The sequence below is a fragment of the Ptychodera flava genome, chromosome 17 (genome assembly GCF_041260155.1).
Source record: "Ptychodera flava strain L36383 chromosome 17, AS_Pfla_20210202, whole genome shotgun sequence".
In the NCBI taxonomy this organism is placed as follows: Eukaryota; Metazoa; Hemichordata; class Enteropneusta; family Ptychoderidae; genus Ptychodera; species Ptychodera flava.
In genome coordinates, this window is record NC_091944.1 from 13,207,532 (window position 1) to 13,235,278 (window position 27,747).

Sequence of the window (27,747 nt, forward strand, 5' to 3'; positions counted from 1 at the left end):
CGTCGTACATCTGTCTCGGGCGCCTGGTGATAACTGCTGCAACTGGTGACAGGCTCATCTGAGAACTGATGTTCTAAAGTAATGTGACGTCACTATGGGTTAGTACCAGCCCGAACCTGTCTGCGGCGAACCAACAACCCACATTCATGATTATCAAAGTGAAAGAAGAAAAATATGTAAATTAAGCGAAGATTATTGATCTGGCAAACCTTTGATGCAGGTCAACGAGATAAAAATCATGTATCTCATTTATATAAAATTACCGACAATCAGCTGCAATCGTTTGGCAGTCATGGTATGCCATCTGCGATAACAAGATAGACTAAGTAAAAATGCCCCTCGAACTAGGCTCACCGGCCGCTTTGAAAAACTCTTCCAATTACTTAAATACTGTCTCATCTTTAGTTATTCGATTGTATTGATATTGACAATGTACTTGCTTACGCAAAAGAAAAATGATGGTATACTTTGAACTATCTTACAACAGTTAATCCTATTATTTACGCCTTAAATTAAAATGTTAATCAACATAAAAACCGAAAGATTAGGTCAAAATGTGTCGAAATACTTTTTTGCATATTTACGATTTTGACAAAACCCAGTTTGCTATTCATTGAATAAAATATTTTACTGTCTTGTCAGTCTGCGTTCACGCACGTTGCTAGGATTCTTAGTGCATGCTAAGTTACTGGACAAAAGGATTATTGATAAATACGCGTGTGGAGTTGATGTTGTTCATGTAGTTCGTTGGAACGTATCGATGTTATCTTTGGCTCGTATACACATGTACCTAGTCTCGCATGCCTGACCTTGAACCTGCGTAATCTGCGCTTAATTTCTGCAAAGTACAGTGAAGCTGCGTGGTACAAACAAAGGAAGGTTGCAAACACCTGTGGTTGCTCGTATAGCTCGCAGCTTCCCAGCTCATGGCGCCAATCAAGCACAAACGCAGGTTTGAGTTTTTGCATGCTAGACAACAAAGGAATCAATTAGACCAAATAGAAAAATAATTATGTGCGTTTCCGGTAACCCGACCTTCACCCGTACATGTATTTAAAACCCTGCGAGCATAATTGTTTTTTCTTTCGTTTTCAAAAATCACGCATGAGTTCGCCGAATTTTGCGGGACACACTGAATTAAAAAACCCAAAAAGTTCCCCGACCAACCAGCCAAATTTGCCGAGGGCTTGTAATGGAAGCACACAATGTTTTTTCTAACGCCTTATTTAAGTCATGTTTTGATTTCCAAGAGACAGGCTAACTGATGAAATAGTACGACCTAAACTACTTAACAACGTACACAGGTATGCGCTCTGCATCTTTATCGCATCTATCAAAGTTCATAAAAGTAGGTAATGAAATTAGGTCAATGTACAAAGGGTACTGTAATGTAAGGATCACAGCAAAATGTCAAAGGAAGTTATTTGGTGCAAATATTTTGACATCCACCTTCGTTGGTCTACTGGGGTCGAGAAACTGACAGTGGAATAATTATACTATATTGCAAAGTTGGCAGCTCAACTCCAGAGGTCCAGCCTTTAGCGCCCTCTAAATCACAATATCATTGGTAGTTGGAATAAAATACCCTTAAAATTATTAATGCTTTCAGGGACGACACATGACATTGATATGTTTGTATTGCACTAGATGTTTTTTCACTGAACTCCCCAGCAAATTACGCTATTTTTTATTCAAACCATCATCCAACAGGAGAACGCCTAATTGCAGGATGAAGTACCAGCTATACCCATTATCAAATGGAGCAGTGAGGAATAAATTGCCTTGCTCAGCGTGCAAGAGTCCCGAACTCACCATCCTCCGACATTTAGTCCTTTACGCCCCTGTATGATTTGCAAACATGCGTAATGGCTGAATAAATGCTACGACACAAGGGACCATGTATAACATCAGCGGACAAAATATAAATTTAGGCTGCGTTCACAAATAACGTTGGGGAGGGGGGCTGGAGGAATCACGATTGAAATCTTACTTTTTTCAGATCCCCGTCAATACTCTCAAAAAATTTCAAGTCCCCCCTCGATACCCTCATAAATGTTGAAGTCCCGCCTCTAAAATTATCATATAGCCACATATTTATTTTGGATGCACTTAAAGAAATAATAGACATATTTGGCGATTCTGCTCGCACATGTTCAACACTAAATGTTCAACACTACCTGTTATTGGCCGTTGGTAGCGCCATATTCCTGAGACAAGTTCTTAAATTGATTCATTTTAAAACGCAACAGTGGACATTTTTGATTTATGAGCTAAAAGCCGACTTGAGTTAATCTATCATGATCTGGCAAGGCAAGTGGCACCTGCTGAAGATCACACAAAATGACGATCATTAGAAAATATGCAAATTGTGAATTCCTGGCTACACTAGATGCTACTTATAAGTTTTAAAAAAATGATTATACTGGCAGGTTATAACTTTCCATCAAATAAACGTTTAAATCTCTGAAAAATTTTTGGAGTTATAATGATAATTCTGAATCAGAGTCTTTAATTTACATGCACAAGCCAAGTTTGTCGTCTCCGAACAAAAAATACGGGATTTATTCTCTGGTCGTTCTACGTCACGACAACCCGCGTCTATGTCATCAATTTCGGTGCGTCGGACCTTTTTTTTGTCGATCTTCGGTGTGCTCGTAATTTTGTAAACAAACAACATGGTCGCCGATGTTTCTCCCACGATCAGAAGTCATGTAATGAAATCGATATTTTCACAGACTACGACATTACTAATCCGAACAATGTAAACACAAGAGTGTACCGCCTGTATATTCCGAAGGAATTACGTGAATAATTTGCGGAAACAACAAACTCGAAGCTGGTCGCGTATACCGTGGGTTCCGTACGCATTGCAAACAGGGTCAGGCGCGACGTTTACAGTGTTCGCGCCGTCGAGATTCAGTCGATATTTGTTCCCGAAAAATAGCGTATCTTCGTCTGTGATAAATTTCTAGGACTATGCTATCTTTGAAATAGAGTATAACTTTGCAGAAGGTAGCCTACATGTAGACTGAGCTCCGAGAGCTGTCATTTGCTCCACACACGAACGAACGTGAGCTCAAGTGCACAGATGGACGACTGGAAATGATTGACAACTTGTGCACGGCGTACTGATATTTATTCCTAAAGTAGTTCAAAGTTTAAACGCGGAATCGTCATGGAAAACTTATTTTATTTTGCAAAAAATAACGAATTATTGGCTTGTGCATGTGATAAGTATATTATTCCCTAATATTTTTCTTCATTCAGCTCGGAAAATACTCGTGACGTAATGACCGTGTCACCACTCGTCTTCGACTCGTGGTGACACGGTCATTACGTCACTCGTATTTTCCTTCGCTGAACGAAGAAAAATATTAGGGAATAATATCTAATTAATTTACAAAAAAGTACGTTTATTTTGTTATGTATTTTAGTTTCTTTTTTTGCTGATGACAACAAATAAAAAGTTTTACTTTTGTGTTATTTTACGATGAAAATGTGAAAATTTAGAAAATCAAGCATGGTCACCCCATCTTTTTTTCTTTAATATTTGATTATTCTCATATGCCAGAATTCAAAAAATCCCTGATAACTTTCAAGTCTCCTCGACTTCCATGTGTTGCTCTCTTGCCTGATCCTGTGTACAAGTATGTTTCACCGTCATGAGTGTCACATGACCCGAACTCTTCAGCTACTTCATAGTCAGAGCTATCTCTGTCACTGCCGGTATGCAGTGACAGTGACACTGCCCGTGGGCAGTAGCAGGGCAGTAGCTTTATTAACTTTGATAATTTTGACAATAATTTTGTTCAGTTTATACAACTGCATTCTTCTTCTACTTCCTACAGCGTGTTGAACTGTCCAGTATTCAGCTTACCACCACAGCCTGTGAATATATACCTGGCATTTATATCTATGACAAATGACTTTCAGTTTGGGCTCTAATTCTAATATTATATAGGGTCCAGGCCTTGGTGTCGCGCCAGGGGTTAAGATTAGAGATGTTATTTGTATTGATTCATGATTAATAATAGTGAAGGATAAAATATAGTTACTTGTTACTTGCTATATACGTAGGACAACTATGCTCAGTTTACCCTCTGCTGAAAACAGTTCGCGTACACGATGTCATACCCTGCAAGTGTACAAATGTTGGACAAAAATTGTGTTTAACAAGGAACGTACTGTGCCATCATTATCGTTGTAGTAGTAACTGTACTGCTCAGTTTCAACTTGCAAGCTGAATTTATAGCGTTCCGTCTAAAAACTGGCAAGTTTTGCATCTAATTCATTAGCGGGGACCTCTCAACTTCTAAACACAAACCGAGACATTATGGCCAGCAACCGTATCCGCGCCCCATGAATAATCACAGATCCTAGGACTGAATCCCCCCAAGTAATAGTTTGATTGCAGTTTTTTGAGACTGACAATGTCCATAAGACGAACGATGGTCATCGATATCACACGATGAATCTCTCAGTTTGTGTTCAGAAGTTTAGAGGTCACCGCCTACGTCACTGTAGTGACGTGCTGCAGGGATCCTCGACCAACAGTTTTACGCTAGCAAAATGGCGGTGTCCGTGTAGTCATATCATGTTGAGCGGATTTCTGGTATGATGAGTCCTTAATAACCAAGCTGTCGATGAGTGTTGGCAATTTGTAATTTGGATGGAAAAGTTTTCGAAATATCGTCGAACAAACTTGAACAAAGGGTGCTTGCGGCGGATTTGGACGCTTAGAAGCCCAGTTTATTCAATAAGCTTATCCCATAGCTGTGGTGGCGGGGTTAAAATCGTAAAAGTCAAAACCAGCCCGTAAAAGGCAGGAATCCCGCCTGAAAACACCACAGCACAGCTATGAACCCATAGCTAGGTCGGCTTGTGGCGGAGCCACTCCCGAAACGGCGGCTTTTAGACTTCAGCTGGTTGGTTTCAGTAAAATATTAAAGTTCTTCTTTCCGATTTAAACTGACGTAGGCTTTCAGCAGTACATATTGTTACCAAGGGGCTACTGATAGACTACACAATTACAAACTACTTATAATGGTTCACAAGTATGTGATCTGTACGATGAGCTGTCTTCATGAAAGGTGTGGCCTCAACGGTCGAAACGCAGCAGGAATCTATCTACTGTGTACAATTTTGCCCCGCCTCTGTTGATTTACTGGGAGCTTACGCCTTTCACCAACAGTGGCCAAAGTAAGTCAATGTTGCAGTCCAAGCCCAGTCATCAGCCCCCTCCCCATAACACTGTGCAAAGGTATTGTAGAAAGCATGCTTTACATATTAACTTGGAAGACACTTTACACGTATATATTCGTATTGATATGCAATTTATTTCACTCAATTAATTCATAATATACAATAGTTTTACTATTCTCTAACAGCACATTCGTAATATTGTCGGGCGTCTAAACTAACAGCGATCAATTTGTAATCGGTAATTTATGTCAGACTTGTAACGGGTATTGTTTAAGGCGTGAAGCGGTTACGTAACCCAACAATGTTCGCCTCGCCTCAGGTTGCTCTCGCCTCTCTTTTCCGAAGAGTGCCGACCATGCATCCTTCGGTAATTTCCGGATTTTCGCCAATTGTTAAGCGAAAGTATGTTCGGCAAAGTTTGTGTTGTTGTTGTCGTGTGGTGATGAGCGGAATTGACGTGCTGGCGAAAACGGGAATGTTTTGAGCTTCAGGAAAGTGAGTTTTACCGTTTTAAAAATTCCTCTCACATTTTTATGAATATATAATGAGTGTGTTTGAACCAAATCTGAAAGTCTTTTATCGATACTGTCTGGTTTTACTCAATGGTTTACGGTCAGTCATACCGTCTTTTACACGTGCGTCAAGGAAGGACATGTTTATGAAACTGCTGGCGTGTTATGTTTTGATTGGCGTGAAGCAGTGTTTCTAGCCTGAGAGCTCACAAAGTAACTATGGTTGCTACGCGACTGGTAGTACGATGCCATCTCGTCGTATTTTTCGCATAATCTCGTGCAATTATCAACCACAAACAAAGCCTCCAAAAAGTTTAACACCTTTGAAGCTCATTTTAATATGAAAAGCCCATTGTCTACCGAGACGACCATGGAACAAAAGGCATGTCTGTGGTTATGTGTATTGAGAGACTCTTCAGGTGACCGTTCCTAAATCGTCAAGAACTCTGATGGCAGGTTCGAAATGCACGGCCTGTGCATAAATAGTTATTGAGCTTGTTGCGAGACAGTGATGTCATGCGCAAACATATTGAAATAGCGATTCTCAGTGGATTTGAAATACAAAACATTGCCTCGTCTTTCCCTGCGAATCTCGCAATCAAAATACTTGGTTTGCTTCGCTCGTTTTCTAATAGATCATGCACTAAAACAGAAAATCAATGTAAAATATCTTCTTCCAAAACTATGGAAACAGATTTCCAGATTTCTGAGTAAGGGATCTGCAAAGGCAATTGCACCCAAATATGTAACAATCAAAAGACTTAGTGATTTATATCTTGACTAGCATGTGTAAAATTTATGCAAGGTTGGTGACGTCAACACAAGTGAAGATACCAGTTTATATGAAGTCTTGGTGTCGAAATCAACATTCACATGATTCAATAAAGAGCAGAGAACATGATGAGTACTTGGATCCATCCAGTATTTGTCTTCATGTCTTCAGACCTGAAATGTAATAAAAGTTTCAGATGCGTTATAAGCAGTTATTATACTAATCATATTGAAATCTCCCCTCTTTTATTTTCTTAGACTTACTGTAGTGCAATTTTGGGACACTCTATAAATAATTGGGTAATATTACGAAAACATGGAGGAATTAATTGACAGTTTCGTTTTGTTATCCCATGTTAAAGATTCTGAAACATTGAAACATGTACAAAAGCGCTATAAAAGTTAAAACTTTGTTTATTTAGATATGATCTGTCCACCTTTAAGAGTATCATTTAACTTTTTGCAAGATTTCTTTAAACTCTATTAAATTCTACAATTCCAATGGGGTAAATAATGAAGACAGCTATATGTATATTGTAAATATAGCTACAAGCAATGGCAGAGAGGATATATGAAAGTGAAAAATATTTTTGTATATATATTGATCTTTAGTCATAAGTTTATATTCACTCTCCATTTTTGAGAGCTAAATATTCCTCTGACCGTAAATAAGTCCTCGGTATTTTCGTTGTTTCTTCGTCAGCAACATTGGAGTTGGTAAGCAGTATGACTATAAATAATGCACAGGAGAGGGCGCCTATACTAGTAATCTAATATAATCATTTCATTTGTATGAATGTGATAATAAGACCGAAAACCATTTGAATACTATAATGACTGTTCTAACCTAAGACGCTTTTGATGTCCAATCTTATTCTCAGAGTTTCCAATTTTCTCGTTGAACTCTTCCGCTGACCAGGTAAAGTTACCACATGTTTTGAAGTTCCTCGGCGGAGTCTGCATTTCACTCTCATTACCTTCCTTGATCAATAGGGCCATTCCTTCGACTTGGTGTATTTCGATGTGACAGTGTACGAACCACCAACCTAAGCAAAGCGATGTGGAATTACAAGGATGTGAACATCATGTAAAAAGTGGTTCGTGACGCTAAAAGTGTAACACATTCTACTTGGAGAATGTGGTCACGTGTTCTAATTTGACCAAATTACCACTTTTCCTGAATGAATACAATCAACATCAAAGGATATCAAAGTTGATTTAACAATGTGCTGGCCCAGCGAGTTTCCCTGTCGTAGCATGGGAGGCATGTCAAGGCCTTCCTCACATTTGCCATATTCAAAAGGTTGAAAGTACAAATTGCCTAAGCTTGCGACGACTTAACCTTTTAGCTGTTGGCTATCAATCCCGCGATTAGAGTTGTATGTAATGCACATTCCTAACAAATTATAATCTATTCTCGTAGAGCCGAAAAAGTCGTGTCTGTCATCACTTGTGTGTCGTATTCATTGACGATGGAAAATATAAGTATCACTTTTCTATGAACTCACTTACTTGTTGAAATATCTTCTTATCTCTTAAACAAAGTAGTAAATAAGTAGTGATTGGGCTGTGCGATGTTGATGAAAACAAGCGAACATACCTGGATTATCTGCCACATATCTGATAACAACATATCCACCAACGGGTACTATGACCGTATCTTTCATCGGAGGGTTTACAAGATTCAAACCAGGGATATTATCTCCTCCCCAGCTGGTGTCACGCCATTTACCAGAGTTACAACGTTCATCGTCTCCACAGTCGATATCATTGTTGTCATCAATGTACAACCCATTAACGTCATATCGGGCGTAACCGGTCTTTAAGACATAGAAGTGATGGCCATGGATATGTACGGGGTGAGGCGTGCCTCGTATTCCTTCGCCTGAAGTAACATAATAATAATATAATATAATATATATATATATATATATATATATATATATATATATATATATATATATATAATATATATATATATATATATATATATATATATACATATATATATATATAATATATAGATAGATAGATAGATAGATAGATAGATAGATAGATAGATTGATATAGATATATAGATAAATATAGATAAATAGATATATTATCCAAAATTAGTTCCAATCGTGTTTTATATATATATATATATATATATATATATAATATATATATATATATATATATATATATATATATATATATATATATATTCATGGATATAACAAAACAAAGTGCCTACAAGTTGCAGCTCTTCATGGATTTCATCAGACCAAATTCGACCTCAACCCGGCCTACATTGATCCCTACAGTCTCAATAATAAAAAAAACACTTGGAGACGATGCGTTCATGCGCATTTCTAAAAGTCTGAAAAGTGACGACTGAAGGAAACGTGCCGTAGGACTATTGGTGACTCCGTCCTGCAGGTTTACATACCTGGGTATTGTACCATGTTGTACAGGGTAATCTGAACCACTTTGCCAGTCTTGATTTCAATGAAATGAGTACAACTACAGTGTTGTTCTGAGCACTCAGTCTCGTTACACATCGTCATGTAGTCTTCATATTTTCCACCAGGAAGTATCTTTTCAAAGAATCGAAACGAAATTACTACTATTCTGCTTTTCAATGTGAACACCACTGATGCATTATATTCCGCTGCGCTGTACAAAGTTAATAATTGCACTTGGCAAACCATTTATAAAATCATATAAAACAAGGCAGTATTGCTGAAGGCAATGAGTACTTGGGCCGTGATAGAGTAATTTTGAGGACAATATATACTACTATTCAAATATGGTCTTGAATTTCCTCCTGTCAATTAGGCATTGATTAACTGGTTATTAACGAAGCAATGGCATGACAACGGCAAAATATGTCTAGCAACTTTTGTGGAGTTTGAGGCAGGGGTTCTTTATTTATAGTGGAAATTGCTTAAACTCCTTAAATATTCAAATTACAGCAAATTTCTTTTGTTCTCGATGGTAGATGTCTAATATTTAGATGGGCATATTTAGATTTCTACCCTATAGTTATCCCATATATACCAAAAATCGGACATCCAGCTCTATTGGCTTGCTCAGAATTAGATATGCGCATAATTAATGAGGTACAATATGAGGTGTCCCATCATACAAATATGAAGGGTGTAGCACTTGTGGTTACTGAGTTATGGACAATAATGTATATTTGAGGTCAAAGGTCACCAAGGTCACATGATATTTTGTCAAAATGTCTGAGATATCTGCGTGAACAGATGGACTCACTGATGACTCACTGACGTATATGACCCAATCTATAAGCCCCCTGGACTTTATCCGTGGGGACAAAAAACTGTGTCACTGCATCCTTTAGGCAATATGAATACGATGAGAAACTAAATTTTTATTTTTCTTGGCCTTATACATGGGAGTCTAGGGAGGTGTGGACAAATATATATATTTGAGGTCAAAGATCATTGAGGTCACGTGACATTTTGTCAAAATAATTGTATTGCTAAGTTATTCCTATATACCAAAAATCAGACCTCTAGCTCTATTGGCTCGCTCAAAATTAGATATGCGCATAATTAATGAGGTAAAATATGTGGTGTCATAAGGTGTCTTATCATACCAAATATGAAGGATGTAGCACTTGTGGTTACTGCGTTGTGGACAAAATATATATTTGAGGTCAAAGGTCATTGAGGTCTCGTCACATTTTGTCATAATAATTGTATTGCTAAGTTATTCCTATATACCAAAAATCAGACCTCTAGCTCTATTGGCTCGCTCAAAATAAGATATGCGCATAATTAATGAGGTACAATATATGGTGTCATAAGGTGTCCTATCATACCAAATATGAAGGGTGTAGCGCTTGTGGTTACTGAGTTGTGGACAAATATGTATATTTGAGGTCAAAGGTCATTGAGGTCACGTGACGTTTTGTCAAACAAATTATATTGTTAACTTATCCCTATATACTAGTACCAAAAATCAGACCTCTAGCTCTATTGGCTCGCTCAAAATTAGATATGCGCATAATTAATGGGGTACAATATGTGGTGTCATAAGGTGTCCATCATACCAAATATGAAAGGTTTAGCACTTGTGGTTACTGAGTTATGGACAATAATGTATATTTGAGGTCAAAGGTCACCAAGGTCACATGATATTTTGTCAAAATGTCTGAGATATCTGCGTGAACCGATGGACTCACTGATGGACTCACTGACGGATATGACCCAATCTATAAGCCCCCTGGACTTTATCCGTGGGGACAAAAAACTGTGTCACTGCATCCTTTAGGCAATATGAATACGATGAGAAACTAAATTTTTATTTTTCTTGGCCTTATACATGGGAGTCTATGGAGGTGTAAACTAAAAAGTCCTCTAACACGGCCAAATTCGATCGCATTGTGAAACAAATCGACTTGCATCTGTATGGGGTTGGGTACTATTCTTGTGCAAAGTTTGAAAGAAATTGACCTGGGCATGTCTGAGATATCTGCGTGAACGGACGGACGGACGGACTGACATGACCAAACCTATAACTCCACCAGGACTTCGTCCGTGGGCACTAAAAACAACGCAACAGTTATTACAGCTACACCCGTGGTAGGTTCATATCCAGAGCCCCGTACGGTCTGCCGCCGTCGCTTGAAAACAATCTCATAAACCTGGCCATATGGGCAACTGTGTATGGGCACAGGTTATCGTAACGTCGCTTGGATAGTCGTTCCGAGGCAGGCGGCCGCAGGTCGCCGTTTACTTGTTTTTCCAAGTAAACGGCGACCTGCGGCCGCCCGCCTCGGAACGACTATCCAAGCAATGTTACGATAACCTGTGTGTATGGGCAGCTGGATGCTTGACTTCCCGGAGAAGGCGAGCTGTCACGTTCAAGCTCAGGATTATTTGTCGATCAAATTTCAGTAAATTTACCTTACCTAGATGAAATTTTGTCTATAGGCTGAAATTTCGCCGAAGTTTGACAAAATTGCATCGATTTTTCAGGTTCAAATCCGACATTTTTGAGTTTTGAGTGCAGACAGAAATAAGTTTTTAGGCAACATGTCTGCGACCCCATGTTGACCCCTAGCCCTGCGTACGATGCTATGTGCTACAGCTAACACACAGCATGCATCGTACGCAGGGCTAGCGAGAGAGTTGCCGACATCGACGGTTATTTACGAGAAGTGAATAAAAGACTGTAATTTTTGGAAGCGATCGAGTAGCTGAGGTAGGCTGGGATACGACTTGGGCCCAAGAACGCTGAATTTCGGTAGTAATTTGGCTTTTTACGTCAAGTCCCAAAATGGATTTGAAGTCACCGACCCTACGTACGGGTCTTTGCAGGGCTGTGGTGAGCGGGGCGATTAGCTGTAGCGGAACACACAGCATCGTACGCAGGGCTAGTTGACCCCAAGTGAAAATGTGTTCGCGATCAAATCTTCCTATATTTTTTTCAGAATTTTCGACAAAATCATTGCTTCTTAAATCTTTTGTAAAATATAAAATACTAAAATAAAAATGCGATGTGCCATGTCTCCAGATTTCTAAAATATCGTTCGTTGACCGTTCGACGGAATACTCATTTCGCAAACTTGTGACGCAGTTAAAATTCAATACTGACCTCAAATAATCTTAATGAGACGAGATCATTCTAGACATCCTCCAATTATCCAACCATTCGCGTTAGAGTTCAGCTCGCTTAGAGTATCATAACATTCTTCTGCCTTCGTTTAGATCGACCCTAATCTCTCCCTTTTAGGAAATACATGTAAATACACAAGCTACCTTGACAAAACTTCGTGCACCGTCCAGGACCAAACGCACCACTGCAAACCTGTCTTGACGTCATCATCTCCTTACATGGTAATCGACATACCGTATTTTTTAGCAAAGGAGACACAGAATACGTCGGAGTATTCAGTTTCAAACGTATTACATGTGTGATGTTGTCAAAAAAGGTAATGTTAACTGCTGTGGTATAAATTACAAAACACAAAAGTTCAAATCAGTTTATTTTGGACTGGCTTTACCCAACATTTCATATTGTTTCTTATGCCAGATTTGACCACGTGCTTACTGGCGACCCCTTTACATGCAAATTTTGTGTCAAATGGTGTGTTCTCCTGGAAAACAAACGTACGATTTCTATATGAAGGAGGCGAAATTTGCCCTCAAAACTCGAAACAACCCCTTTATGGGGTGTACCTAGCTATTTTGAACGAGCTTCTCGAATCTGCAGCTCTATTTCGAAATGATGGTCTGGTTTTCTCAGCTCAAGGATAAGTGTTCTCCATCGCTGTGGGCATTACTATTCTCAACTGGGGTACAGTTTCCAGTCGTAATGTTTTTCATTGTGTCTGGATATAAACCTTTCCTTTTCACACTTTTACTGTGATTAACACTAGTCCACATCTTGTCAGCGATTAAACATGTTTCAAGTTTAAATGTTAAATTCTGGTCTCGAGCCCTCTTGTTCGACCAACTGAAATTACCCCTCCCACTTTGGCTCGTCCAGTGGGTGTAGCAAGGGTCGTGCCATCGCCTAGGAAACGGAGGGTGCATTAATTGTTGCATTTCGATGCACATTTTGATTATATTCAGAAGATTTTGTGGCAAAAACTCAGATAGAGAAGCATTAATATTCACATCTCACTTATTCAAGACTGGCTGAGAGCAGCACTTCCATTCAGTTAACATCATTGCGCCATTTATTATGCCAAGAAAGATGAAGCCAAGACATTTTGCCCTCCCTGGTCTCAGCCAGAAATGGTTATACCTTACAGAGTTTTTCCCACGGAATGAAAACAAATGTACTTGGGCTGAGGCCCAGTACAATAAAATAATATTATGTATTTGAATATGAGAAATCTTTTCATAGGAAGATACCATGAAAACGCTACAGAAGTTGTCAAGTTGTCTACAAAGTGCATAATCTTACACCTGGCAAAGTAGGTCAATGGATGCAGAATTCATAATCCACTTCGTTTACTATCGTTGAAGTATGAAATAGAAACAAAAAAGAAGTTAGAATAAAGTACGCACCATGGGTGGCGTGGATGGTGGAATGAAACGTCTGCCGTTGACAGATGACCGTCTGGAAACAGTCCCGCAAAGTGGAAGTTAATGAACAGTTGTTCAGCATTATTGTCGTTGATTTTAGGGATCGACGGTGGACGGGGCTGGTTATCTGGTGCTGTGGCATTGGCAATTGGTATGCAGTCTCTATTTTTTTTCGGTGGAAAGTGCCTGGAATATATACCATTGAGTATAGAGCATAAATAGAATATGAAGCGCCGCATACATAAAAATAGCCTCAAGTTAGTTACAGATGGGTTTAAACTGTGATGTCTTCGGTACATGACTCAGTACCATGTGCTGTGAGTTCGAATCCGATGGCGAATCATTTTGCAAAAATTAATTACCTGCTGCTTGCTCTTTCGATTCGACTTTGAGTGTCTTTAAGCTTACTTCATGTTTGGAATTATAGTTCCTAAAGATAAGTATCAAGTATATGCCGCAAATGCTATTAAGTGTTTATCCTGGCGATTTAATCTGTAATATTTTAAATTGCCAATTTCCACGACTTGCGCTAAGTTGAGTGATACCATCTGCATATTGATCACAAAAGTCTCTTAGAGTCCAAGGGGCTTTCCTGCATTAGTCGACGGTATTATTAATATTAAAAGTTTCCTATCGCTGTTTTCAAGAATCTCTCCTTTGTCTTCAACTATTTTAACGGGCTAAAATTAAAGATGTGAATAATTGCAGATATTTCGCCAAAAACTTGCTGGATGTCTCAATAACTAATTCGACAGAAGTGAAATGAGATCCTCAGATTCAGTATAAAACAATCAAGAGTTCTTAAACTCTTGGAGTCTCGGACTGGCGAGGTGCTGAAACGATATACTTGGATACCAAATTAATGAAAATTGTTGCATTTGTGCCGTGACAGGAGATTGAAAGTTAAACACACCATTTTGCTGATCATTCAAACCATATGCTATTACACTTTATACTGAACTTTGCAGCACGTAATTTAATTACGTCTATAAAAATTTTTTCACATTTAAAGCTCAAGTAATTGGCTGCTTACCGGAATGGACAATTCAATACGACACAATGACTGGTTCCAGTACATTTAGTTTCATTGGTTGTCGGCCATTCTCCCTCGGGTGCCTCTTCATAATGTAAGATTGCTTTTACGTGTCCTGGATTTACAGGGGTCTAAAGAAGTGCAAAGAATAAATATTATAAACTTTACGAAATATGTCGTATACTTAGGTTGAATCTTGGCCGTTACTAGAGCTACTAATACTTTCAAAAGGTACTTGAGATATCGTATATAATACACGCTTCATACTCCGTTTTTGAACAAAATGTTTCTAATAAAGCTGTAAAGTCCAGCCAACAAATGTATGGACAAACAAAGAAGGTGCAAGATTTTGAAAATCCAAAACGGGACATTACTATATTGTCAAATTAGATCCATAAATGATTCGTATAAATTGGCTGAAGACATATTGCGAATGATAATGGAAGGTTTCGATGGAGTTATCATGTATGTATGAGAAACCATTGAAGAATGGAGACGTCATCATAGTCGAAAGAAAATTGTCCAGTGACGTTGCATTTCAAGAACAAATATGCTGACCGTGACCTCTCTGGTTTAACGTTTTGTGTTATACTCTGGTATTGCCGAACTGCCTGGCAACTTGTCAACACAGTCTGAAACCGATATTGTTGCCAACTAAATTTTAATGTGGAATTGACTTCATTTAACAAAGACTTTTATGAGCACAATGCATTGTAATTGCAGCTCTAGAACTGGAACATTACTTGAATACTCTTTGGGCCGAAGATCAAGGGAAAACAACTAAATATATAATAATAATATTTACCTTCAGGAACAATTTATAGGGAAAAGTTATACTTACACCTCTGATGTCAGTTGTTTCAAGAGTTTTAGCACGAATCCAAAAGTTGTTTGTAAGTTCATTGGTCTCAATGTAGAAATCAAATCGCTCGCCGGAATTTATGATGAGCTCATCAGCAATAACCATGCGAATCTTGTTACCATCAGAAGCGATCACGTGAAGCTTGTGACTGTCGATAGACAGACTAAAGGCGTAGATCATAGCCGCATTGATGACACGAAAACGGTATGCGAATGGACGTTTGACGGTGAATATTTCCATCGGATTAGCTCATTTTCAACAACTTCGTTTCCAATTGGATCATATCGATAAATTAAACCTAAGTAAGTAAGAAAGATACACATTACATAGTCAAATATTTAAACTTCGAGGAGGAACAAAGTTACGGGAACTTTTATGCAAACATTATAAACGTTCATATGGTGAGAGATGTCTAGTTTTGACTAGTCTTCAATGGTATTTAGAGCAGCTCATTGATCCCTAGATTTATTCTTTGTGAGACAAAAACTGATTCAAGTTCAAAGTTTTAATATTTCAATAACGTATATTAAAACCGACAAAAATTTTTATTAGAGACCATGATTGAAACCCAAAAAGAAGCTTTGTAACAAGTACAGTGTACAAATAGTTAATACATCATCAGACTGTTGTGTTTCAACTTTAACAAAGGGTATTGAAAGAGATCTAACACTCTATAAATTTCAACGTTACCTTTGCCGTTTATTAATCCAGACCAAAAAGGGCTGACTCCAATTCCTGTTCCATCCAATTGCTTTGTTTGATAAAAGCAGGGTGATGTTACATTGTAACCAGGATAAAACCTTGATTAAAAATTAGAATAAGCACATTGAGACGACCAAACGTTTTGAAAGACGTTGATGAGTCTTTCTGTCAGTATGAGAAGTAGCGACGAAATCAGACTAGGATCTCTTTCTTTTCGACAAATGTTGTTATATTTTCTCTTTCAGCAGTGAATATGGGCCGTATATCACAGAGCCAAATGTTCTTATATGAATTATCATAAAAATAGATATGTGCAACATGTTGCTTGTGGTCACCCGCAGGTGAGTCATATCTACCTTTGCATTTCCCACAGTACTTGATTGTTTATATCGAGAGAAGGGTCTTTCATCCAGTCATGCAGAGTCATTATAAATTCGCCGGCAAAGTCTGGATCTACGGTCTCTCGTTTAGGTCTCTTAACCTGTGAACGTAATAACCAAGGGAGCTATCATCACAACGCTCATGATGACGATCATGACGACGAGGACGATGATGATGATGGGGAGGAGAAGAAGGAAGCAAACATCAGACCTGGCACCAGTGAAAGTAAGAATAGAAGACCAATAAGAAGGAATGTGATGCTAAACAGGAGAACAACTGGAGTACGGGTGGTGACATCTGATGATCACTGATGTAAAGGAAAAGGAACGGGATTTAGGTAATAAGCACGGACTGGAATACTTTTGATGACTCCTTTAAGCCGAGATGAGACGCGAGAGATCACTGGTGACATGTGGATAAAGTCTGGTGGTTTCTGGAAAGGACACAATGTTAATAAAAACTGCCGAACCGTCGATAAATAAACCCGTCTAAAACATCAACGGTATCAGTGCAAAGTCTCGCATCAAACAAACTCCATCCCATCCTGAGGAGAACGGCGCCAAGAAAAAGAAAAAGAAGAAGAATACGAAGAAGAAAATTATGATGATATGGTGGTGATCTTGATGTTGACGGCGGCGGCGGCGACGACGAGGACGACGAGGACGACGAGGACGACGAGGAAGAGGAGGAGGACGATGAATGATGATGATGATGATGATGATGATGATGGTTAACGATGACGATGGCACATAATACTTATGATGCTTTAACGGCAAGGCTAATCTCAGAAGAAATGGTGACCCTTTTCCTCCTGCGATTTAGTCGTTCTAAACTATAGTACCTTCACAGTCTCCTCGGGCTGTAGCACAATCAATGCTCCATACAATCCATCAGTTCTCTGTGTTCCAAGATGGGAGTGGTACCAATGTGTTCCGGGAGGGGTAGCAAGAAACCTGAAGCAAAATTCACAACAATACAGATATAGTTTTACCCCCGTTTCAAAAGGAATTTTTATAGACGGTTTTTTGATTAATTTTTTCTCGTACATGTAAAATTTTATACGGTGATCATAAGAAAAATATACTGTCAAAGCATTCAATACTGATGAAGCAAATGCTTTCAAAGGAGGCGGAGGTTACCTGTAAGTAAACGTTTCTCCAGGGTTTATAGGGCAATGTGACACACTAGCCACTCCATCCATCCAAGGCGTATTGCGTTGTACCATTCCATGCCAGTGAATTGTGATGCCTTCCATCGTAAGATGATTGGTCACGTGTACAACCACCTTGGAAAAACGAAGCAAACCCCCTCATTAACTTTTGATTGACAAATCTGTCGATATCACTTCATACAATTGTGTCTCAGTTATCATTAATATTCAGATACATATTGTTCAAAATTAAAATAATGTGTTTCTCACATAGGTATTATATAATAGCCTTCATTTCATCAAATTTAATCGTGATCTAACCTATTAGAAGACTTGCTGATTTTGAAAAAAGAAGCGCACATTAAAGAAGTTCCAACATGAACCTGTTTTAGATTTGAGTAATCTTAAAGGCAACATTTACCTATAAGACATTAATTAATGAGAGCGAAGCAGACAGACTTGCTAATTGCCAATAGCTACTTTAAATTGCTAATGCTTTTTAATCAATGAGGCGATATTGCAAATATCTTCCCCCAGCCTAAACAACAAATTCATAACAAATATTGATTATCAGAGGATTAAGGTTAAACGTGAGAGCATTCTAAACAATTTACAACCAACACTCTATATTATAGCAACTAGATCTAAAACCAGCTATTACTGTTGATTCGTTTACGTAATTTGATCTGTGCACCAAGATGGCAAAGTTTGGTGTAAAAATGGTATTTCGCCGTCTTTTATAAATGACAGTTTAATATATAATGTGTTTTCCTTCTTAGCAACTCGGGATTCCAAGCGTGTATGCATTCTCGAATCGATGCACAAAACAATTGTTGTATTTTCATGATATTGAATGTATCACAGGACAAGCAGAGATCGATAGGTTGATAGAATTTCCTGAAAATGACATACCTGTGTACCGTTATTGACAATGATGGGCGGACCAGGTAGCTCACCGTTGATAACAACAGCTGATCTGTAAGTTCCATCGGCTGTGATCACTTTATCTTTTTCTGCAAGAATTATTAATAAGCGTTTACCTCCGATAATGCAGTCAATCAGCCAATTATGTTTAATCTACCCTTGCAGAATTTTGGAAACAATGTCTTTTTAAGCCTGTCCTATATAAAACAAGACCAAATTTGTTTGCCATCTGAGCTCTGGGGCGAATAGAAGTTATTGGCTGTCGAAGTAACATACTTCGGTTATGCGGAAAACTTCATGTCGCTGTTTTCATCGATGTAGAAAATAACTCGGCCATGTAAAATGCCTTCTTTTTACCATGTCTCAACCAGTAGAATAGAAATATATCCTTGAACTTCTTATTTGTAGAAGACGAGTTAATGAAATGATCAAAATATCAAATAAGTTATAAAAAGCAATTAATCATCTCCAAAACCACATTCTTTGACACCAAATTCAACGTGCTGTCTGTAAAGTGACTTAACTCCTCTTTTCCATTTTAATTATCAGTACATTATCTTTTCTACGTCCTACCAATTAAATTAAGTGTAACATTTTAAATCCTTGCAAAAACTAGTAAATCTGCTATGATCTATCACAGGCCATCCAGGGTAGATGGACTGTGGACCTAAAGTGAAATGAATTCCCCCTTAAAACTTGAGCGCAATAAAAAGTGACACCTTGACAACTAAAAGACAATAGCCCACTATAGCTTTCAGTTCTTTTGAGCCATTAACTATTACCCTAAACGTAGGGCAAATTTCTGAATCGCGAAAAGTACAAACTGTTTATAAAAATATTATTGTACATCTACCATCGGAAGGGGGCGTTCCGTAATATTGGCTGTTATCAGGCCACTTATCGGAGCGCATGCTGTGAATTCCTCTGCGCAGGCACTCTAGGGCCTCATGCCAAAATGAAGCGGGCATAATACTATATTGATCGCCTATGTGTTGATCTGTCCAGAACCCAATTTGAGGTGGAGCGTCATCACAGTCAGGTTGCGTATCTGCGGTGAACGCACTTTTCTGTGGACTGAATGTCGCACGACCCTGTTATTTTTATGTTCAAGAGAGATGCTCATTCGTACAATCACAGTCTTAGCATCTCGGGGCAGTAGTTACACCTCCTCTTTCGTATTTTATGAATTATGATATTTTTATCATTCAAATACCTATTATTGCACATACAGGGTATATGAAAATACCATGTCACCTCTTATGCCAATAAGCATGGCCTAGTGGTGTTCTTTTTGTGTAAAAATGCATTAACTTTATTTCACTTTACACGGCAAATAATTCATAAACAGCTTATTGATCAAATTACAAACAAAACTGCATTTTACGTTCACGATAAACTATCAAAATAACCTCTCTCCTAAATTCCCCTTGGAGGTTGTGGATGGACGATTTTCTATTCTTGGCTATTTGTCTCAACCTTTTAATAACTGGTTGCCAAAGCGAGAAGTTTTTTCAGTGAGCGCACATATACCACTGCAGCAAAGAACGCTTTATATTAAATATTAAAGGAGAGGTCATCTGGCAAGTCCTTGGAGGAAAACACTAATACTTACAAGTACCAGATGAGAGCACTGTATTGTGCAAGCCGTACTAAGGAATTCTATCCAAGAAAATAAAACAGACTTCCTCCCTGTCAATTTCTACGAACTATGCCTCGCATCAACTAGATGTTATATGTTTTGATTTGCAATCTACGTTGTAAACCAGTTTATCAAAAAAGGAGCGTGACCTCCGTTATGACCACGACCAGAGTTCGCGTTTACGCAAAAATTGTGCGTATTTACGCATTGAAATTGACTCTTTACGCATTTTTTTCATTTTTATGCGTTTTCTATACGCAAAGGATAACAGTAAAATGTTTCCGAAAAGCACTCCCCACGACTGAGCTTAGGCGACAACCAGACAAAATTTGTTGCAACACATTTCTGTCAATCACTCATTTTGTGTGGAAAGTTTCGGATTCTCTGGGCGTTGTCTGAAAAATCGGCATCGTAGTTAACAGGCACGTTATCATGTCAGCTGTGCCTATGAATTACGTTGCTAATTTTCAAGCGAGCGATAGTTTCTGAAACTTATGACACAAAGTGAGTGATTGACAGAAATGTTGCGACAAATTATATAAATGCCAACCCTGCACGATCATCGCGTCTCGCTGTTCCCAAATTTTGATCAAGCACACATGCAGCATGGCATCGAAGCAGACAAATCTGTTTTCTTTCAACTTTGCTCTACGAGTCCGTCAAAAATGATTCATCGGTAGAGCTCGTCGGAATCCTGATAAATTTTGAACACTGCAGAAGTGTCTGGATAAGCTACCATAACTCTAACTTTTGGGTTGCCCGATGTGTTTGACGGTCGCACGTATACCCTTCACTGTTACGTTTCAACATTGTTCAAGTTGTTCGTTAAACTGTTTTCATTAAAATAATGTTACATCGTACAATCCGAATATGTAGTGTAGGTTTATTCAACGGCACATTGTATTCTGCAGTCAGTTTTTTCATCAATCGAATGCGGAGTGAAATTACGCACTCAAATCCAGCCATTACGCAATTTTAGCAAACTAATGCGTATGCCGTACGCAAGGAGAAAAAAGTCACCGCGAACACTGCACGACGTATGTTTGCTGTTGCTAAACTACAGATGCAAACAATACAACAGCTGGTGTGAACGGTGAATTCCCATATATTGTCTCCAGAAATTAATCTTTTTTCAATTTTCCAGTTTTACTTTGCTCTTAACCTTGTAGAAGTGGGTGGGACATGCGCATTTAGTAGCTTTGACTAAATAACCATTATAATTATGCCGAGTTCCTTCTTTAGCTAGTGCCGGAGTCCACAAATCGAGGTTATTGTCTCATTAATATATTTCGTAAATATGCTGGTTGTCTACTTTTACGGTACACTTTTTTCGATTGACTCTCGCCTACTGTGGTATATTAAGCAAATATTTTTAGGGAAATCGAACTCATACTCTACTTTGTCTCATGCACAAAGGAGTGAGTGAGGCATCGGCAATCATAGAGTAAAGTTAATGTATTGCATCGTTGACCTCAGGAGGACTTAGACGGACAGATATTTGCATATATACATTCTCTAGTAACTAGCAACTGGTTAATCTTGCAATCTTCATAGATACCAATGCTTACTTTTATCGTGAGGAGAACATTCATACTTAGGTGGGAAACACAAAACTTTGGATATGAGCAGCTGTCGACATGCTATCTGCTGATCAGTAACCATTCACAATTCAATTGAATTTCTAGTGAAGCATTTTGATTTTTCTTTGCACAGTATTATTAGACTTGTTGATAATAATATAAATAAGAAGAATAATTGCAAGCAGCGATGCCGGGGCCAAAGCAGTCTAAGTGTGTAAAAGTAGTCAAACATTGTCAGAGAGGTCAAAGGTAATCTTAGTCACTTTCTTTTTCGCAAAAAATTGTTCAAATTGCTATTACTGTCAACAGAAAATCAGACAACTGTAATTATTTATCTGTTTATTTTTGAATTCAAGATAAAAGGTCATCATTCTTACATGACATTTTGCAAAAAAAGTTCCTTCTATACCTGTTGCTATATACCAGATATCAGACCTCTAGCTCTTTTAGTTAGCTGAAAATTAGATATGCACATAATTAATGAGACAGGGGATGTGGCAACATCAGGTCTAATATCCTAAAAACTTTGAAGAGTGTAGCCCCTTTGATTATGAATTTCTTGGCATATAAGTGTATTTGATGTCAAAATTATAGAGGTCTTGTGATATTTCGTCAAAAATTAGCTCTTATATTAATCCTTCTCTTCCAAAAATAAGACCTCTATCTTTATTGGTAAACCAAGAATTAGATATGCACATAATTAAAGAGGTTTACCATCATACAAAATATGAAGGCTATAGCCCTTGTGGTCACAAATTTGTAGGCATATAAGTTTATTTGAGGTCAAAGGTTGTCAACGTCACGTGAAATTTTGTCAAAAATATTTGCTCCCGTAGTTATCGCTGTCTACAAAACATCAGACCTCTAGCTCTATAAACTAGCCCAGAATTAGATATGCACATAATAAATGAGACAAAGGTCATCACGGTCATGTGACATTTTGTCAAAAATCTTTACTCCCATAGATTCCCCATATACCAAAAATCAGACCTTTAGCTCTATAGGCTAGCCGAGAATTAGATTATGCACATAATTAATGAGCCATGTGATGTAGCACCATTATATCTACCATCCTACAAATATGTATAGCCAGAGTGGTTACTAATTTATATGCATATAAGCATATTGAGGTCAAAGGGCATCTAGGTCATGTGACATGTTGTCAAAAATCTTTACTCCCATAGTTTTCCCCATATACCAAAAACCAGACCTCTACCTCTATTGGCCTGTGCAGAAATAGATATGTACATAATTAATGAGGTATAGGATGTGCTGGTAATGTGATATTTTGTTATAACAACTTTACTCCAACACTTGTCCCTGTAAACAAAAGATCAGAACTCTATTTGGTCTATTTGGAAGGCCGGAATTCGATATGAACATAAATTATAAGGTGCAGTAACATGCAAAGGTCAAAGGTCACGTATATCATTAAATTTTAGTGTGCAATTTTGCTTCCCTAACTGTCATTGTTCACCAGAAAGTAACCCTCTCGTACTCTTAAATAGGCCACAATAAGGCGTTGCCATAGTCTGGCTGCATCGGTAAAGGGAAGGTCAGAGGTCATTTAAAAATCAGCAAAATAATACTTTAAAATTTTCTTCTCAAACGGCATGGTCAATAACCTTGAAATTTGGTATGAAGTATCAAGGTAGGATGGTCTAAAAGGTTCCTTAACAAATTTTCGAATTTTTCTCAATATTTATGCAAATTAGGTGAAATTAAAAAATATTTTTTTTTACTATAACCCAAATGGGATTCGAACCACCACACATTTATAGCTGCTAGGCCTCAAACAAAACCAGTTGGCTACCGTTTCCAACCCAAAAGAATTGGTCACAGCAACCGACTTAGATGTTACAATCCTGTGCGCGACCGAGCAACACAGTGTGCGTGGAGCAGACGACATACAGACACAGTACATACACATATAGTAATCGGAAAAGCACGCAGCTATAATAACAGCCAAGTCATGTTACCAATCAAAATATAAAGGGTCGGGTGCACTACTACTTAGTAGGCCAAATACGCCCTGCAAATTTGAAAAGCTGCGCGCAATAGTTTTGGAGATCTTGCTTTGCAAATAATTTACTGAAGAAGAAGAAGAAGAGGAAGTTGAAGAAGAAGCAGTGATCCAGATTAAAAACAATAGGGGACAAGCCCCTTAGGGCTTTGGCCGAGCTTTCTTCCGAAAAAGTAAACATGTAATGGCAAAAAAATGACGCAACCCCCGGGGCAAACAAAGCTTACTATCATTATAGAGATTGCAGAACTAAAGTCTTGACTGAATGAACATTAGGGAAGTTTGTTCTCCATACAGAAACTCATGTTTCCGTGACAAGTAGATATCAAATTTAACGCGCAAACAGAAGGCAGCCCTGCTCAAAGACACAAATTACAATCATTACCCAATTACTTATGCTCTGAAGAGATATTTTTCCCCAGCGGTTTCGGAATACATCAACGAATTACTCCACAGAGCATTATATGCATTTCCTCTTAGTATAAGTGAACAATAAGCAAGTGCATTGTGCATCTGGGATATCATGAACAAATATGGTTTGAGAATTGTACATATAATCTCTGAGGGATGAACTTGCTTAGAGGCTTCGTACGTTGCCCACGCCATGGAGGGATAGCAGTATCCCTCCTAGAGCCTAGAGTAATTCAGTAAAGTAAGCACGGAAAAGAAAAGCGTAAACACAAAAATAGAAAAGAAACGTGGAACTGTGATTGGCTCGGATTATTCATCATTTCACATCCAGGGAAACTAAAAGGGAAAGGGTTGATATCTTCATGAATTTTAGTTTTGTCAAAATAGGGAACATTGAAAATTGACATGTTCAAATCATAACTTATTGACTAACGACATCCAGTGCGTGGGATCTAATGAGAAGAAATAAAGAAGTGACACTTAAAAGTAACTACATATCATATTACCATGCCCTAGCACGTTTTAAATGGTCGAGCTGAAGCACGTGACTGCCCACAAATACACATTAATAGTTTGTTTTCATGTCCGTGAATATGAATTATATCGTAAACATAGTATCTTTACAGATAAAACGAAATTTGTACAAAGATCAAAATCTACCACACAATAAATGGAGCACCTGTGGGTCAAGTCCAGACGCTTTTTTCATAATAATCTCCGGATTTGCCAAATTTTTGCAGCGTGTACTACTCACTGACAGGTTCTGGGGCTCCTTTCGTAAATTTTGACGGTTTTTGTGGTTCGCTGATAATATAATCGAAATAACAGACTCCACACTGACCATTAACGTTTATTGATGGCGCGGGCGAGAGGAAAGCCAAAATTAAAGGGCTCGGCAAGCCATTACCGATAATTTAATTTTTTGCTGTCCTCTCTCCCTTGCCCATAATAAACGTTAATGGTCAGCGCGTCGTCCGTTATTTCTATATTGACTGTTAAAATCCAAAGCATAAAGAACATCGGGTTAATAATCTTCTTCACATATGTTTGTTTGTTTGATAAAAAATGTCTATCTCTTAGTAAATGGCTTCGTTGGAAATAATTTCTAACTCTGAGCGCATTGATTTAGATAGCATTAGCCCATTGAAAAAGATACATTAAATAACAGTCCGTATGTGGACGCCCTGTGACTAAATCATAGCGAATTTGGCTCTTTTTGATATTTACACGCACTGGATTACCTAAAAAGACATTCTTTTTATGGCCATACTATACCCCGTTGGCTTTAATGTATCTTGACTATTTCCTTGAGAAAAATAGAAACTTCTGTTCAATTTCCTCCCAAGGGTGTAAAATTCAACACTCCTGAAGCATTTGATACGTCATTTTTATTCAATCATCTGTATAATGTAAGTTTGAATTTCAATACAAATATTTAAGGCGATAAAAATACTGCTAATTTTTAAAGCAATTGCCAAAAAACAGAATATGAAAATATGTTGTAAACAGCCTTTCAAAAGGCGAACGAAGTAAATCCAAGAAGTAATAAGGGTCAATACCTTGATTGAAGTAACAAGCCTATAAGTTGAACACGAGTTAGTTCTACGTAATTCTTGCCGCAACCAAAGACATACCGCATTTCAGCTTACCTAAATCAGTCAGTGGGTCCTTCTTTTTACATGAGGTCGGCTCTGGATCCCTATTTCTCTTGTAAAATGAATTACCATACCGGAATATAGGCAAACCAGACCCCGTAGTCTCATTGTACGTTACCATGGTGTTTCGATGTTCAACTTTCCATTTGTATTCACAAATATTTCCTTGGTTGTTGCAGTCACCATTTGGCTGTAACAACTGCCCAGCCGTCATCAGGAAAAAGTACGATGATACTGAGAAGAACAAAGCCGTCAATGGCGTCATATTTTGACTTTGCAAAGTGAAAGACTAGAATGCGATCGCACCTCTTCAATGCTCCCAATATCAACCTGATGTACGATCTCTACCCACAATGCCCACTGATGCCGTGGTGTAGGTGGACAGGGATTTTTGCCTCACAGAACTTCCCTTAATTTGCATGCAGAAGCGAAAGTAGTAACATTTCACACTCCCAATTGATTTCAACACTTCGTACACCTTTTGCAATCACGATATCAGGTTTCCGAAATTCTTCATCCTCCTGTTAGAGTGCGGACATTGGATGTATTTTCCTGAATTGATTACATAACGATGACAGACTTTGAGATTAAAAACGCTCAACAATAAAATTAAAATAGGGAAGTGTTATATACGTATATAGTTCATATTGTTATATTGTAGGCTCCAACACAAAGGGTTGTCAATCGAACCAGAAGATTGTTGGCCTTCCGCTGTTGGGGTCAACAAATGGCCTAGGGAGTTGACCTCTGCCTGTTAATGGACTGGCAAAGGTTACAGCTTTATCTGCAGATCTTTGCCGAGACAAGCCTTCCATGTGAACAGAGGACAATGGACATCTCTCCAAAAGAAAATGGGGAAGAGTATTGTATTCTGGCAATCATCTGTGCTGGAGCCCTCAACTGTGGATGTTGTCAAGGGAATTCTATGCGTTGGTTGGTATTTGTCACATGACCTAGCTAAGGGTATAAAAGCGACTGTACAGCTGTCTAAAGAGCGCTCGATACGACGAACCCAGGTCCTGTTGTTAACAGTCAACTGTTGTTGTTGTTTCTGTAGTTGGCTGTGCCTTACCGCATTTGTACATATCTTTCTACTCGGTACTGTGCTCCTGCTGCAGAGTTAACCTGCAGTTTCCTGTGGAACTCCAGGAATAGTCGTCATGTTCACTGAACTGAACTTTAGTGAGAAGGACGTCCGGTTGCGTCGAGCGACAGCCAAATGTATGTCAGTGAGCCTCTACTGTTGTAAGCCAAATACAACAATATAATTCAGTTTATTTTAGTACGTATGGCCTTCGGCCAAAATGTACAAATCTATAATGAAAATGAGATAGAAATGGCTAGTCAAATATTAAAAATCATCAAGGAAAAAAGAAACTTATAACCAAATGAACAAGCACTTGTTTATAAGAAGAACTGAAACCACAATTTTAAGAAAATATTTCACTACAGATATGATTTCTCATCTATGGTAAGTTCTCTCCTACATTTTGTCGCTAGAAATGAACGTTTACTCAGTTTACTCAATATTACCGTATTCTGAGATGAGAGAAGTATTTTGAATTAATATGTGATGTGGCATAAGGCTCGAAATAGTAGAGAAACTATGTTTGACTCTCAAGTCCATATACTTCGGTCGTACGAGTAAAAAGACTCACTCGTCCTCAATAGACCCTGAACAGCAAACCTCACACACTCTATCCAGTCAAGAAATGTAACCGAAATATTCTGTCTTAATCTACAGGGACAGGGCTGATGTTCTAAAGGTGCAAACAGCATGTCTGAAAACAGGTTTATCTATGAAATAAAGTAAGTTCTGATGACAGCTGTTTTAAAAGGGTCGGATACAGTTA

At 38.3% G+C, this 27,747-nt stretch overlaps 1 protein-coding gene across 1 annotated transcript; it reads right to left on the minus strand.

Moving 5' to 3' along the window:
• Positions 1-8,930: 8,930 nt before the first annotated feature.
• On the minus strand, positions 8,931-26,364 carry LOC139115496 (uncharacterized). Its single transcript, XM_070677631.1, has 10 exons — positions 25,889-26,364; positions 18,575-18,675; positions 17,652-17,797; positions 17,354-17,465; positions 16,488-16,612; positions 16,120-16,229; positions 15,409-15,727; positions 14,568-14,698; positions 13,517-13,720; positions 8,931-9,064 (listed from the first exon to the last, which is right to left on the minus strand). The coding sequence occupies exons 1-7, from the start codon at positions 26,157-26,159 to the stop codon at positions 15,606-15,608; spliced, it is 987 nt and encodes a 328-aa protein (XP_070533732.1). The 5' UTR covers positions 26,160-26,364; the 3' UTR covers positions 8,931-9,064; positions 13,517-13,720; positions 14,568-14,698; positions 15,409-15,605.
• Positions 26,365-27,747: the final 1,383 nt, after the last annotated feature.

Bases quoted from the DNA above. Each gene is read 5' to 3' on its own strand.
- LOC139115496 (XM_070677631.1), bottom strand. From the start codon at position 26,159: ATGACGCCATTGACGGCTTTGTTCTTCTCAGTATCATCGTACTTTTTC. The intron at 17,798-18,574 runs GTATGTCATTTT...CGTTTTTCCAAG, and splicing joins TTGTCAATAACGGTACACAG to GTGGTTGTACACGTGACCAA. The intron at 16,230-16,487 runs GTAGATATGACT...TTTTTAATCAAG, and splicing joins GTACTGTGGGAAATGCAAAG to GTTTTATCCTGGTTACAATG.